Raw genomic sequence first — 15,150 nt, 5'->3', positions numbered from 1 at the left:
AGGGATGAGAGCTGCCCCTGCCCAACACTCCAGTCCCAGGTTTTGTTTTGCTAAACGAGAGATTTCATGGGAATTCTTGCACTTCCTCCACAATTTAGGTCACTCCTTGAAGCTTTAAAATGAAATTATATAATTGCAGTGGTTTAGATTCAATGAACAGGGAATTCTTTCAGGGGGAGTTTTCCTCCCAGCTGTTCCAATGAGAAAAAAATTGTCTGAACCTTTTCCAAGGGGGATAAAACCAACAAAACCCCAAACTCAGGTGTTCCTTACCGGCTCAATGATGGCAGGTTCCCCCTTCTGCCCCTTCTCACCTCGGGGGCCACCGATCTGTGGGACAAGGGAAACACAAACCAGACAGTCAGAGAGGACATTGCCATCATCATCATCACCAATCCCAGCAGGAACTGGAGATCCTGGCACAACCCTGCTGAGGTTCCTGCAGGAAACACCCAGGGCAGCTCCTCTTTGTTTAAATACAACTTTATAAATAGGTGGGTGAATCCTTTTTGTTGCACTAATTCTGCTCTAAATTATGGAAGGACCAACATTTTGAAGCAGAATGTTGCTGGATGGAGCAGAGAGCCTCTCACCCCTTCGTAGATGGTGTCCTGGTTGGCTGGCATGCCTGGGCCAATGTCAGGAGAGGCTGTCCGGTCGTAATAACTGTCATAATAATTCCCATCATATTCCTTTATGGTTTCCTCAGTGAAATCTTTATCCAGGTCATCCCCTCCTTGAGCAGCCTGGAGAGGAAAGAGCAGCAATGGGTCAGGCTGGAATTCTCTCCATGCTGGAATGTTAATTGTTGTTAGATTAAGGGAGTGATTTTTGCAAAATGAGGATGCTTTTTAATAAGACTGACAAGGGGAAAACCTGGGGAAAAGTTAAATTCTGGAATTTTTAAGTCTCCAGTGACTTCTCCAACAGCAGGAAGACAGATGGGAGAAGCTTCATGTCAAATACACACTCTGGCTTTCCCTGGGATTTCTTCACTGATCCCCAGTAAAACACTGTGAGTAGAAAAACTGGAGTGAGGAAAACACAACACGGCACAAAGCTCATGTCAGGAGCAAACTGCAAATGCCTGAAGGAAGAGGTAATGGAAGTTTCAGGCTCCAAATCCTCCTCATCTCTCCCAGCCGTGGTGCTGGAGACCCTGGATTATCAGGGCCAAGGAGTCCCACATCCGTTCCCAGATTTCAGATGCACACCAAACCCAGGATGTGTCACTGTCAGTGTCCAATTACACAGGAAATGTGGAAAAACCCCAGTTCACTTCTGTGGGAGCCTCCTGTTTGTTTAGTCTGGGATCCAATCTGCGCCTGGGCCCATCCAAGGAGCAGAAAGTTGTTCCAAATCTGATGCCTCAACCCCTGAATCCTCTCAGAATCCCTTCAGATGCCACGGAGCACAGCAAGGACATCCAGACAGGGCTCAGAATTTCCTTGCTGCTCTCCCAGCAACCTGGCAGGCTCAGCCCTTTGGCACCCCTGGCTCTGAGCAGCCCTGCAAAGAACAACATGTGCTGCTGAGGTTTATTTGGTTTCTTTCCTATCCAGGTAATGACCAAAATAGTCCAGAAATTGAATTCTTTCCAGTGCTTCCTAGAGAAATAGCTCCTCACTACTACGGATTCAAAGTCACTTCAGTGTCATCACAACTTCCAGACTTCTCTCTATGCCAAAACTGTTCAGGATTCATAAACATGAACTTCTGGGTCTAAATTCAGGAGGTTTTAAATTAAGATTAAGCCTAGAACTAAGGTACTCACCAGCCCACCTTCTCTTATCTCTGCAAACACCAACTAGCCTTGACAGAAATTATAGTTTGGCAATTATTTAATTAGAAAACTTGGAAAAGTCAGGATTATTTTTCATTTGGGCTGGTTCAAATGGATCTGTTGCTGTCACCCCCCTGCTTTTATCCTGGCTGAAATATTTCACCTGGTTTTGCACTTTGAAACCTTAAAACCTAATCTAAAGAAAATCTCATCTGCCTCAAAGGCTTTGAGGATAACAGCAAATTGCATGAAATGAATATCAGAAATGTCTGGTTTGATCTTTTAATTGAGGTCCTCAGGTCTATTTGCATGGAAAGATGATATTTGGAATAAGGGGGCAGTTCCCTGCCTGAGCTTTCCTCCTCTATTTCCTTTCCTTAACAACTAAAATGGCCCTTGAAGCCTTTTCTTCTCCCACTTTTTTATTTAAGGCCCCTCTATCCAATCTTTAATTTCTCTCTCTTAGAAATCCAAGCTTGGCCAAAGATTTCTGGCTCTTGGTCAGGAAATGGAAAACTTTCCCATCCATGGGTTCCCTCCTGTTGTCTCCCTCAATTCCTGGAGCCTTTTCCTTTTCTCCCTGTGCATAATTTTGGGCTCTCCAACCTCCTCCTGCACATTTTGGCTGGACTGGATCCCTGCCTGTCCTTGGATCTGCACCTGCCCCATTCCAGCTGCTCAGATCTTTGCTTGGACACTTTCCCTGACACCTTTTCCCTCAAATTTCCACCTCCAGGGATCCTGGCCAACTTTTGCTATCTCTTTTGCCAGCCTTGAATTGTGACTGCCCCACAACAAATAAAATCTCCGCGTGAGAAACTCTCCCCATAGCTTTTCCTGGGATTTGGAAGCTTTACAGAAACATGGAATAGTGTGGGCTGGAAGAACTTGAAAACTCGTCCAGCTCCAAACCCTTGCCATGGGCAGGGACATCTTCCACCAGAGCAGGTTGCTCAGAGAACAATTCCACATGATCCCACCCTTGATTCCCATGCTGCTGCTCCTGGATAATGAAGGATTTGCCCATTTAATGCCATTATTTCCTTGCTCTGTGAGCTCCACAGCTCCTAAAAAATTCATCTCAGTCTCACCAACATTCACCTATTTCAGCATCAACATAAAAAGCAACAACTGGGCAAATCCTAAGCACAGGAGGGTCTGGAGTGCAGCATTTCAGCTGGAGGATATTGAAGTGTGGTGTCGCAGACATTTCTCTACAGAAATCTTTTCTTTTTGAATTTCTGTGTCTTCGGGAGGCCAGAGGCCCCCGAAGAGAAGGTAAACAATTATTATCAGCTGCTGTAGAATGCAATAAGATTCACTTTGATTAGTTCATTTTCTATGTTTATAATTAAGAGCTAATCACTAGTTCAAGCCAGGGGACTGAGTCTTTAGCCACAACTTTGTTGTGGATTCTTTTTTATCTCTTCTTAGCTTAGCTAGCTGCTCTGCAAACTTCTCTCTATATTCTATTAGTATAGTAATAATGTATTATATATCATATATTAATAAATAAGCTTTCTGATCAAGATACAAAATTCACCGTCTCTCTCTCACCAGCAGCAGCCCACACAAGACGCTGTAATAGTGTGGGGAGGTAAAAGTTCAATTTTCCAGCAGAAAAAGCTGTGGGGTCTGGGCTGATCCCAGCTCTGAGCAGATCCATGCACACAATAAAGGAGTTGACTCCAGGTGGATGCAGCAGTTTTGGAACCAAGGCTTTGTCCCAGTGTTGAAATTGTTTTTAAAAAAAAAAAACAAACTGAAAAACATAAAAATGCTTTTCAGTGGAAATGGCAAAATGAAAAATATTGATGTTGTCCAGCAAATCAACATTTTAAGGATTTATATTAATAACTTCGGGATAAAAGGCTTTTACTGAGATTTTAACAGCAATCCTCATTTCTCTTTTTGTCAGACAACCACTTCACCTGAGGAAATGCAGATGTCAATATGAGCAGCTTTTTCCAGTGGAATAATCCTTAACCAAATTCTAAATATCTGCATTCCCCACCCTGAAAAATGTGGAGCGAAAACATTTTCCAAGAAACTTCCTCTCCCTGCAGCTGCCTGAACCACTTATGGATTTACCATCTGGCTGCTCCCGTCTCCTTTGCTTCCAGGACTATGAAACAACAGAATTAATTAAAAAAAAATTTAAAATTAATGAATTAAAATTACATCAGTCTCATTGTAGGTGACGACAGTGCTCGTGGGGAGCTCAGCTTCCACTGCATTTTCAGTGAGGCCACCCTGGGGATCGATTTCCTCGTTGTAGTTGATGTCTTCATAGGGCATGGGAGTAAAATACTCCTCGTTGATGGTCTCGTAGTTGTACTCATCAACCAGGGGATCATCCACTGCTCCATCCTCCTTGGCCTGCTTCCCGGGGTTCCCTCTCTCAGGGGGCGCTGTGGGAGCTGGATTATCCTGTTAAATGTGGGAAATAAAGCACCACAATCAGAGGAACAAAACCATTCTGTCTCATCCTCCCCTCTCACAAAGGTTCAGCACCCACACCCCTGCCAGGACCTGCCTCAGTACCTGCTTGGTTTCGGGTTTCTCTCCAGCAGCCACTTCAGGAGGGCTGGGTTTGGTGGTGGGGCTTTCTGGTTTGACAGCTTCGTCCACGTCCTCGTAGTAGGGGTACTCGTAGTAGTAAGTGTCACCTTCTCCCTCCCCGTCCGTGTACTGCAGGGAGAGGAGGAGAAGCAGGGAATGAGGGGGGAGCACCCAGCGTGTCCCTGCCAGCTCCTGTGGACATCACAGCTTCACACAGCGAGCTTAGGTGGGATATCTGGGAGGAATTCCTCCCTGGAATGGGTCACCCCGAGCAGCTGGGGCTGCTCCATCCCTGGAGGTGTCCAAGGGGATATCTGGGAGGAATTCCTCCCTGGAATGGGTCACCCCGAGCAGCTGGGGCTGCTCCATCCCTGGAGATGTCCAAGGCCAGGTTGGACGTGGAGCAACCTGGGATCACGGAATGCGACCCTGCCCTGGCAAGGGCTGGAATCTGATAAGCTTTAAGATCCCTCCAACCCAAACCAGTGACTTTACGATATTTTTTCAACCTTGGATTGCTGAAACCTCCCAGACCTGCCACACCTGACCCCTTGAGAGGAGCAGAAAGCCCTCGAGCCCCGTGGCCGCTCCAGCACCATTTCTGCACTCACAACACCTCTGTGACTTTCCAGCCACCCCAGGCCTGCAGGCTGGAGGCCTTGGAGGAGCAGATCCTTGCAGCCTTGCCCACAAGGCGTCAGTCACTCGCTCTTCAGCAGCAAACCCAAACAAAGGCTGGTTCCAGGAGGGCACGGCCCCGCTCCTCGCCAGCCCAGCGCTCCCTGGCAGCGGCCGCCGGCGCGTGGAGGAGTTGTTCCTACATGGAGCAACACAGCCTTGGGACAAGCCAGCTCTTGTTGGGCTGCTGGCTCCAAAAGAGGAGTTTTATTTTCCTGCTGCCACAGATTTCCACCAAAGTGCTGTTTTGTTTGTCTTATTTATTGTTTCTGCAGAAGCGCTGGCGGAGCTTGCCTGGGGCTGTGCCTCGCCGTGAGCATCCCAAAGCCCTGCTTAGGTGCTGGATTAATTTAATCCCAAAGATAAACTGGCAGGGCTGATGGCATTACTGGTTCGTGGGGATTCCCTGACCCTGCAGGTCTGGGCTCAGCTGAAAGCAAATCAGCCCAAGAGGATGTCAGGATGCCAGACAGCAACTGCAGCAAGCTGAGACTTCTTTAAAAAGGGCAAAATTCAGGTGATGCTCATTAAATTCAGCCACACCCAGGCATTTCTGATTGGGCAGCAAACATACAAATGCATCCTGCACCAGCCTTTTTTATTGTTTTTCTTTTTTTAAGGAAAAGGCCTGTGGTGAACCCATCATACAAAAATTATTGGGCCCAGCAGCTCCTAGGGATGACTTGGGAGCATTTCTGCCAAAATGAGATTAAAAGGAAATCCAGGGGAAAAATGGCTCTCCCTCCTTTAACACCTGTTGTTTCACAGAATATTGAGTAAGAACTGTTTAATCCTTTTACAAGTCCAACAGCATAACGGGAAATTTAGAAACGGGTGCTGGTCTGGACAGGAGTGGAGCTGCCAGGGAAGGTCAATAATCCCCACTTGGCTCACGTTGTCTCTCCTGTGTTTCTGAGCTCCAAAAGGATGTTCCTTTCAGTCTCTGGAAATGGAAGGAGCTCAGAAAGAAGGAAAACTCCCAAGATCCAAACCCAGAACGTGCAAATCCTAAAAACAATCCCTGTTCTGGACGTTGGAGACAAGTCGTGGGGATGCTGAGCGGGAGGAAGGAGCCACGTGTTTGAGAGGCTGAAATAAACCCAAATATTGGTGGTTACACCCAAAACCATCCCCAGAGACTCACGTATTCATCCTGGTTGGGGTCCTGGGACTGGGGGGAGTCGGGGATGGCGGTGTCACAGTCGGGGCTGTAGTGCTCACAGTACTCCAGGGCCGCCCGCGGGTCCGCCACGATCAGGAGCTGCTGGATGTCACCCTGCAGGGAGAGTAGCACAGAGGGTCAGGGATGGGTGCTGCTGCTGGAGACACCAGCCTGAGGCTGCAATCAGAGCCAGGAACACAAAGAAATGGAAAGCAAAATATGTGGCAGGGCCATTTTCCTGACATGGGCACATCCCCTGGGATGAGCCAGGGGGAAAAGCTCCATGTCCAGGGAGCAGCTGCTTCTCTTGGGCTGCTTCACAAGGTGTGACCCCACTGTGCTTCATCCCCAGCCCCAAATCCACCTCCCCAGAAGACAAATCACCCAGTACCACAGCACTGACAGCCCCAAGAAAGCCAAGTGCAGGAAAAATAAAAACAAAAACTAAAGGTGTTCGTATCCCCTCCCAAATCAGCAATACAACAACTCCTTTCCACCTGGTCCTGTCCAGGATAAGGTTGGATTTACACCTCATGCAGAGTCACCCTGGCCAGCCCCAAAAGCTGCTTCTTGGCCTCAAACTACTCTGCTTCTCCCACCCCACCAGCTGGTCTCACATCACCCCCTTTTTTTTTTGCATCTTTCCTTACCTCAATGTTCCACCCACAACAGACACAGCCAGAGATTAGAAACGCATCTGATAAACCCAGAAAAGAGCCAAAGGGAGGCTTTTTTATACTCAAACCCAGGTGCAGAGGAAGCTCATTAGGCACCAGGGCTGGTTGATGGAGCAGCTGCTCCCTGAATCCCGACACAGCCACAGCCAGAAGGTCAGAGCAGAAATTGCTCTGGAGTTTCCTAAAGAGCCACCACGCTGCTCAGCCACGGTGCCAAAATCCAGTTCATTCAGCAGACAGTTACATAAGACTTTACTACTTGGATGCTTAGAGCCGATACTTTAATTAGGGGAGGGAAAAAAAAATCTTATTTAATAATAGACAAACATGGATAAAGCATCAGGGGGAGAAGCAGGAGCCTTACAGCAAAACTGGGAGGATGATTTGGGCAGTAATAGGAACCAGAAGCTCCGAAGGGAGCCTGGCCAGACTGGCAAACAGCCCTGTGGAAAAGGATATTTTTGAAATTTTGGGCCAATTCTGCCTTGGTGTGACTGGATCATGGATGTATCCCCCCAAAAAAGGGAATGCTGTTCACATTTTGGGCAGAGATCCACTGGGACAGGAGCAGCTCAGAGCTGCCTGGAGCTCCCTCCTCCCTTCCCAGGTTGTCTCTTCCCTCCCTGCAGCAGCTCAGGAACATCTGGGCACCTCTCAGACCTACCCCAGCCACCCTTCAAAGAGCATTCACTGAAGCTCATTAGTCATTGTTTCCAGCTAATAACCTTTACAAAATTAACAGAAATGTCTGCAAAGTGGGTTTCAATTTTCCATTTTTAAAACAAGAAACATCTTTCTTTCCCTTTCCCTTTTCTTTTTTTTTTTTTTTTTGTTAATATAAATCCAGCCCTGCCATTACTAATCCAGCTTTTTCTTTCACAATGTAACCACCAAAACTGGGCTTAGATTATTGGGGAAATAAAATACTCCAAGATTGAAATTTTTTATTTTTGTAGAACATTTCCTTTTTCCAAGCAGCTCTGGCCACCACCTGCCCATGGGACCCATGGGGAAATTGGGCCATGGTAGGACCCCCTGAGCTGGGGGTCCTGGGGGTGTTATGGGGTTACTCAGGCCATAAATTATAAAACCATCCCTGTCTGCAAAGGCACTCCAGAGCTCCAAACCTGTTCCTTTGGAATTCCCTCCAGCAGGGAATACCCAACCCAGCCAAGGCAATCTGTGGCAGATGTGAAAACCCTTCCAGCTATTTCTGCCCCCAGCACCTCCCTGACACCTCAGCTAAGCCACTTGGGCCCTTCTCTCCCTCAGGTGCTTAAAGCTCCCAGTTTTCCATGGGAAGTGCCTGGCATTGTTGGGATAAGCTGAAATAAACCAGCCCCAAAGCAGACCTGGGACTTGTCTCCAAGAGGCAGGGGAGGCTGAAAAAGCTTTTTCTCCCTGATAAGGTTGGATTTACACCTCATGGGGAGCTGATAGGCTGCGTCCCATAAGTGAGCAGGGCTGGAGCTGCGTTTCCTCAAGGAACAGATAAAGCAAGGAAAGGCATCTTGGCTAAACACAGTGCCAAAGGTTAAGCAGAAGAGAATTTGCTAAAGCTGGGTTTGTTTTTAGTCTCAGCTGATGGCAGCTCCTGAGCTATGCATGGGGAACAAACCTTGATCCCAACTCTGCTTCCCTGCAGGAGCTTGGGCATGTTCAGCCTGGGAGAATATGGAAAAAAACCACCTGAAATCCCTGCAGAAAACTGAAGATCAACACACCCAAGGACAGCGTGGGCCCCACAGCTTGTGTTGGGTGAGAAGGGGAGGCTGAGCAGGGGAAGCTTCCTGCTCATTCTGGGTCAGGAACTTGGGGAAATCAGTGCATAACTGAATAAATCTGGGACGTGGGGAGCGCCAGGAAAAGGCATCAGACGGCTCCGTCAGAGCTCACCACGCTCCACAGACTGCTGCTTCCCCTCTCCTTTTCAAAACCAATCACCCTGCCCAGAGCTCATCCTTGCCTTGTTCCAGCCTGAAAAATGCAGGAGAACCAAGGCTGAACCAAGGCAAAACCCAGGAGAACCAAGGCTGAACCGATTCAAACCCAGGAGAACCAAGGCTGAACAATGAAAAATCCAGGAGAACCAAGGCTCAAATCATGCAAAATGCAGGAAAACCAAGGCTGAACCAGTGCAAAACCCAGGAGAACCAAGGCTCAAACAATGCAAAACCCAGGAGAACCAAGGCTGAACCAGTCCAAAACCCAGGAGAACCAATGCAAAACTCAGGAGAACCAAGGCTGAACCAATTCAAACCCAGGAGAACCAAGGCTGAACCAAGGCACAACCCAGGAGAACCAAGGCTGAACTGATTCAAAATTCAGGAGAACCAAGACTGAACTAAAGCAGAACCCTGGAGAACCAAGGCTGAATTGATTCAGAATCCAGGAGAACCAAGGCTGAACCAGTTCAAACCCAGGAGAACCAAATTAGGGACAACTGAGAGCCCAAACTGGGAGCACCCAAGGCCCAGCAGAGAGGCTGAGCAGCTCAGGGCAGGGGGAAGGAGCAGAGCTCAGCCCATTCATCTTTGTTTCACTCCCAGCAAGCACCCAGCACTGGGGGATACCCTGTGCTCGCACTTGTAAAAAGCAGCCAGGAGTAAAAACCTTGTTAGCCAGATTCCCAGTCAATTGACCTCATCCCTCAGCAGCAAACAATAAAAGGGGCTAATTTAGGCTGCCATAAAAAGCCCCACTATCTGCACCTCACAAAAGCTGCACAAAGCTCTGCTGTCAAGAGCCCCATTTCTGGGATTTAAAAAGCAACGTTCAATGGAGCCAGCCGCGCTGGGAGGTTCGGGAGCCTTTTGTGTCCTCTCCAGTGTGCTGCTGCTAATAAATCGTGCCCAGGGATCCAGGGATCCTGCCTGGCAAAGGGGAGCCAGCCCTGCTCCCATTCCACCCTCCAGGGTCCGTTTGTTTCCCTGGTTTGGTCACAAATCAGCCCAAAATCTCCTGCCCAGCTGGATTTTTGCAGTGCTAACAAAGATCCTGTTAATCCATGCACACAGATCTGTGTGGGACAGGGTTTTCCAAAAGAGACAACTGAAAAATGCACCAATAAAGTGGTTTGAAGGCCTGACCAGCCCAAAATCCCATGCCCAGCTGGATTTTTGCAGCTCTAACGAAGATCCCATGAACCCACATGCACAGTTCTGTGTGGGGACAGTTTTCCAAGAGGGACCACTGAAAAATGCACCAATATAGTGGTTAAAAGGCCTGAGCAGCCAAATCAAAGACTTGTTTTCAAGTAATGAGTTATTTCAGGCAGGGAGCAAGACAGAAACACTCTGGTGTTGCTTTGTGGAAGTCACCAGCAGCGTCCTCCAGCCACCCACACAGTGGGTAAAGTTCTTTTTTGGCCTGACAATGGGTTGGGCAAAAGGCTCAAGGAAGTTCTCCAGTGACTGCAGCACTTGGTAGCATCCAGAGGCTGAGCTCAGTTGTGTTTTGCTGGCTTAACAAAAAAAAAAAAAAAATTCAAGTGGAGAGTAAAAAATTTCAAGTGGAGAATAAAAAATTCAAATTTTTTGCCTGCCAATAACCACAATTGTATAGATTAGGAGAGGCAGTGTTTAAAAAAAGGGATAAATCCCACTTTGGCCTTTATTCCTAAAACTTTTGGTGAAGAGGAAGAGGCAGGACAGCACATTTCTGAGCAGGACTGTGAGCTGTGAGGGTTTCATTTGCTCCACCAGACAGATGGAAGTGCTAACTGTCAGGACCAGTAAGGATCTGCCTGACATTTATGGTAAAGCCATTTATGCCTGATGACTCATTTGCTTTATGGATTAAGTTCCATCAAAGCCAGTTTAACTCAACTCCCCAGCCAGCTCCCAGACAAGGCTGGAAAAGCTCTTTCTGGAGCATTTTTTAACACTTATTCTATATGCTTGCAAAAAAAATGTCACATCACTTCCAATGACATCAACTTCAGGAACTCAGAGGAATCGTTGTGGTTCAATGAAATAAAAAAAACCCAGCTGGAGAGGAGGATCAGAGTGACTTCATCTGGCACTGGCTCCCTAAATCCTGGGATTCTTCAGGGCTCCCACTGATCATTAACTGGACTCGGGTTAGGGCATCACCCCAAAACTCCGAGATTCAGCATCCCTAAGAGAAAATCCTGCAGGATTTTGGAAACTCCTGCATTTCAACTGGATAAACACAGGCCCAGGGTGAACACTGATAATGTAAAATTTTCCCAATTATTTGGAATCACTGAGGTTTATCCTGCCAAACTCCCTGGCTCCATAACCCCAAACCCAGGCAGAGAAGGGCAGGAGTTCAGTGCAGCTCCAGGATGAAGTGGCAGCTCAAAAACCCCTAATCCCTGTCTTGGAGCCAGCCTGGCAGCCCTCAGATGTTCCACTTGATAAATCCTGTCACTGGCACTTCCCATGGATTCTCCCAGCCCAGCTCCAGCCTGGGGTGGTGTTGGAGACACCAGCAGGCCCAGGAATCACCACAGGGAAACCCCAAAATTCAGAGGGGCTGGAGGTGCTCAGAGCATCCCAGAGTCCCTCCTTTAATCACAGCAGCTCCAGAAAAGCAACAAAACTACAGCGAAGGGGTCAAAAAAGCCTCAGCATCCCCCAGTCCCTGTCCCCATGTCCTGAGCCCTCTCCTGGCCAGGCACAGACAGGAGTGACCCCACAGACAGAGCAGCTGGTGCCTGAAGAGCCTCCTTTGGGCACTGCAAAAAGGGAAGGTAATTGTTGAAAGTTTGGCTAAATAATAATAAATTTAAAAAGGTAAAGCTTGACTCGCACAGAGCCGTGACTCAGCTACACATTCCTGGTGGTTTGGGTAAACCCAGCTGGATGTTTGTGTCCCCATCCTGCTCACAGGGGCTGCAGGGCTGCTCTGGGGTTACCCCAAGAACAGCTCCTGCTGCTTTGGGCACTCAGACAGGAGCCTCTGCCCAGCCCTCTTTGGAAAAACAGGTTTGATTCTGCAGAGCAGGGAGAGAAGTGTCACCAGCACAAAATGTGGCACCAAATTCTCTCAAGGGATGGGAAAAATTTCTGTTTTTCACTGCATCTCTCTGTGGGGACTCCAGTGAAACTCTGGGATCTTGGCTGAGCCTGGGCTGGGGGTGCAGCACCGGGCTTAGGGTTTCACTGGGGTCCCCACAGAGAGATGAAGTGAAAAAGAGAAACTTTCCCTGGCCCTCCAGAGGATTTAGTGCCACATTTGTGCTGGTGAAACCCTGAGCCCAGTGCTGCACCCTCAGCCCAGGCTCAGCCAGGAGTATCCCTGATCCCTGATTGAGTTTCACTGGAGTTCCCACACAGAGATGCAGTGAAAAAGAGAAACTTTTCCCATCCCTTGAGAGGATTTGATGCCACATTTGAGCTGGTGAAACTCTGAGCCCAGTGCTGCACCCCCAGCCCCATCCCAGGCAGGACCGTCCCTGATTTTGGGCTTGCAGAGCATAAACTCTGCAATTATCACAGCCCACGAGCTCTTCCCCTGCCCACAGCAGCAAGAGGAGCATCAGCCCTCTGGCTGGGTGCTAATTAACCTCTCTGCTAATTGCTCAACCTTTGTGTTTTACAGTCCCAGGGAGGAAGGCAATTTTCCATGCTGTGAGGATCCCTGAATTCTCCGTTCCTCCTGCCTGCTGGGTTGGAAGAAACAAGGCAGGAAAGTGTTGTCCCTTCCTTGTCCCCTCCAGGAGAACAAGGCTGAAGCAGTGCAAAACCCAGGAGAACCAAGGCTGAACTGATTCAAAACCCACAGCACCTCTCCATGCTGTCCCCAACTCCCAGCCCTGCCCCAACACAAAACCAAATCCCATTTTTCCACCCCTAACTGCTGCATCCTTGGATCAGCCGCCTCGTGGCTGTTTAAAATTCAATTAAGACTCATGCCTTAAAATGAGGAGGTTTTTTGGAGTAAAGGGCTGCTTGCAGAGCCCACAGAACACTTCAGGTCTGTCTGTGTGTGCTATCCCAACTCCCAGCTCTGCCCTAACACAAAACCAAATTCTGTTTTTCCACCCCATAAGTGCTGCACCCTTGGATCAGCAGCCTCGTGGCTGTTGTTTAAAATTCAATTAATCAATTCAGTTCAATCCTGCCTTAAAATGAAGAGGATTTTTGGAGCAAAAGGCTGCTTGCAGAGCCCACAGAACACTTCAGGTCTGTCTGTGTGCTATCCCAAACCCAAGTGTGGAGCAGCTCAGCAAGGACTCCTCACTGGAAGGGAAGGACAAGCCATTCTCTTAGAGGGGAACAAAAGCCAGATGGCTTTGCTAATTCTGGAAAGCTCTCCTGAAGGTGCTGTCGCTCTGCCAACACCCAAATACCAGCCAAGGACTCCATGGCAGGGCAGGAGGCACCACCACAAGCTCCATTTCCAGGTGGACACTTCCCATCCCAATCCCAGATAACCCCAGAATCAATAACCCTAAAACAAGCACAACCCTGAGCACCCTAGCAGTTCATTTTTCCAGTTTTTTTTTTTTTTTTTTTGGTTTTCCAAGCTGGAAAAGGCACTTTGGGAAGGGCACGGCATCCCTCAGCAGGGCTGGCAAGGACAGCCCCTCCATGGGGGGACAGAGCCAGGCTGCAGCTGGGATTTCCTGTAGAAAATTAAAGATTTAAGGTAGGGAACACAAGCAGGAAAAAGTGGAGAGAGGTTTGAATGTCCCGTCCCTGCATCCTGGGCCAGGCAGGGGATGTGTCCAGCTGTCCCCTGACTCATGTCTGGGGCTCCAAACCACCAGACGTGGGCTGTGTGCTCCCCTTCAGAGCACAAAAGTGGCTTTTTAGTGTTTTTTAAGTGTTTGCTGCAGGGAATTCCACCAGAGAGCAGGACCCACCCTGAGGAAAAATGATTCTGTGGCTTCTGGTTTTCCTCCTGGCTGACATCAGCCCTGGGAGCCTGGTGGCATCACCACTGTGGGGCCAAATATTGGCAAGGTTTGGGTTTTCACTTCCACTCTGCTTTCCCTGCTTCTCGCTTTCCTTTACCCCCCTGCTTTTCACTTTCCTTTTTTCCAGGTCCTTCTTAAAACTGGATTTCTCTGCATTTCACCTCAGTGGGATTGGGGAGATGCAGCCAGAGAAAAGCAGCCAAGCAGTGGGGACAGCAGGAAAGGGAAAAGGCAGCCAAGGTGCCTTAAAAAAACAACAAAGCTGCTAAAAAACACCTAGAGAGAGAGATAGCCTTAAATCAACAACCTGCTCAGCCACTCAGCTGGGCTATTTTTATATATTTATGTCTGTTGAACAAACCACAATTTATCTCCTGGGGTTTTTGGGTGCAAAACAATCAGTTCTGGCCACAGAAAGCAGGATGGGGCTGCAGGCCCAGTCTGGAAGGGTGGCTGGGCTGGGAGAGGGGCTGCTGGGACAAAAGGCCGCTTTATATTCCCTCCTTTCCTCCACCCTGGCCAAGCACTGTGTGCTAGCACAGGCAAAAAATCATTTGAGAGGCAAAAATAATAGGAGAGGCAAAAATAGGAGAGGTTTCTGCAGCTCTTTTGCAAAAAAAGGGGGAAAAATAATGGCACAGTTCAGGTTTTTGAAGGGCAAAGAATAGAAAGAAAGGGAAGAAGAAGCCCCTGCCAGTCCCACTTCTCTCCACCCCAATAAAGAGAGAACATCACAATAGGAAAATGAAACTCGAGAGCAAAGCCAGCCTTTACATTTGCAAAATGAGCAGTTTTAAACTTTTTCTTTTTTTAATTGTGTGCTCTGAGCAGATGGCCTGAGCCCCCCCAGCAGATCAGAAACACATGTGAGGAACCAGCAACCTGAACCACAGGTTTTTACTGAGCTGTAGTTCAGGTTTCATCCCATTGAAGTGAATATTTTCCCTCTGCAGCAGCAGCTGTGTGGTGGGTGACCCTCAGAGGGGCTTTGCAAATGTCCCCATGCGCAGCTGCCCCTGTTGGGTGTCCCTGGGTGCTGAAAATCCTCAGGGATCTCAGGGATGCCATCACTGCCTGATTGAGGTTCATTTTGGCTCTCTAATTCTGGATATTTGTCCTTGTGACACCTTCAGATGTCACCTTCAAGCAGTGCTGACTTCAACCAGCTCCTGCGCTGAGAGAGGGAAAACACCCAGATTTGGGAGTTTTGGGGTAATTCTGGGGGATTTCTGTCACTCTGAGGGCAGGACTGGGGCTGGGTTCTGCCTGGGTTATAAACCCCACACTGGATCTGATTTGGATCTGATTAACCCATGCACAAACCAGGCTTGACTGGAAGAAAGAATTGCTCTGCTGGCTCAGTTCAGAGCTGCTGGCCAAAGCTGAACCTTCCATTTCA

General features: G+C 48.4%; 1 protein-coding gene across 2 annotated transcripts in view; it reads right to left on the bottom strand.

Moving 5' to 3' along the window:
- COL5A1 (collagen type V alpha 1 chain) overlaps positions 1 to 15,150 on the bottom strand; it is a 133,127-nt gene that overhangs the window by 70,588 nt on the left and 47,389 nt on the right. For both annotated transcript variants that reach the window (XM_059486138.1, XM_059486139.1), the window contains exons 5-9: positions 6,168 to 6,299; positions 4,328 to 4,474; positions 3,965 to 4,213; positions 594 to 746; positions 274 to 330 (exon numbers count right to left, since the gene is read on the bottom strand). In XM_059486138.1, the coding sequence (XP_059342121.1) occupies positions 274 to 330; positions 594 to 746; positions 3,965 to 4,213; positions 4,328 to 4,474; positions 6,168 to 6,299 (738 nt within the window). The remainder of the gene's footprint in view (positions 1 to 273; positions 331 to 593; positions 747 to 3,964; positions 4,214 to 4,327; positions 4,475 to 6,167; positions 6,300 to 15,150) is intronic.

Source organism: Ammospiza nelsoni, chromosome 20 (assembly GCF_027579445.1).
Source record: "Ammospiza nelsoni isolate bAmmNel1 chromosome 20, bAmmNel1.pri, whole genome shotgun sequence".
NCBI classification, from domain to species: Eukaryota; Metazoa; Chordata; class Aves; order Passeriformes; family Passerellidae; genus Ammospiza; species Ammospiza nelsoni.
This window is presented reverse-complemented; position numbering and strand designations above follow the sequence as displayed.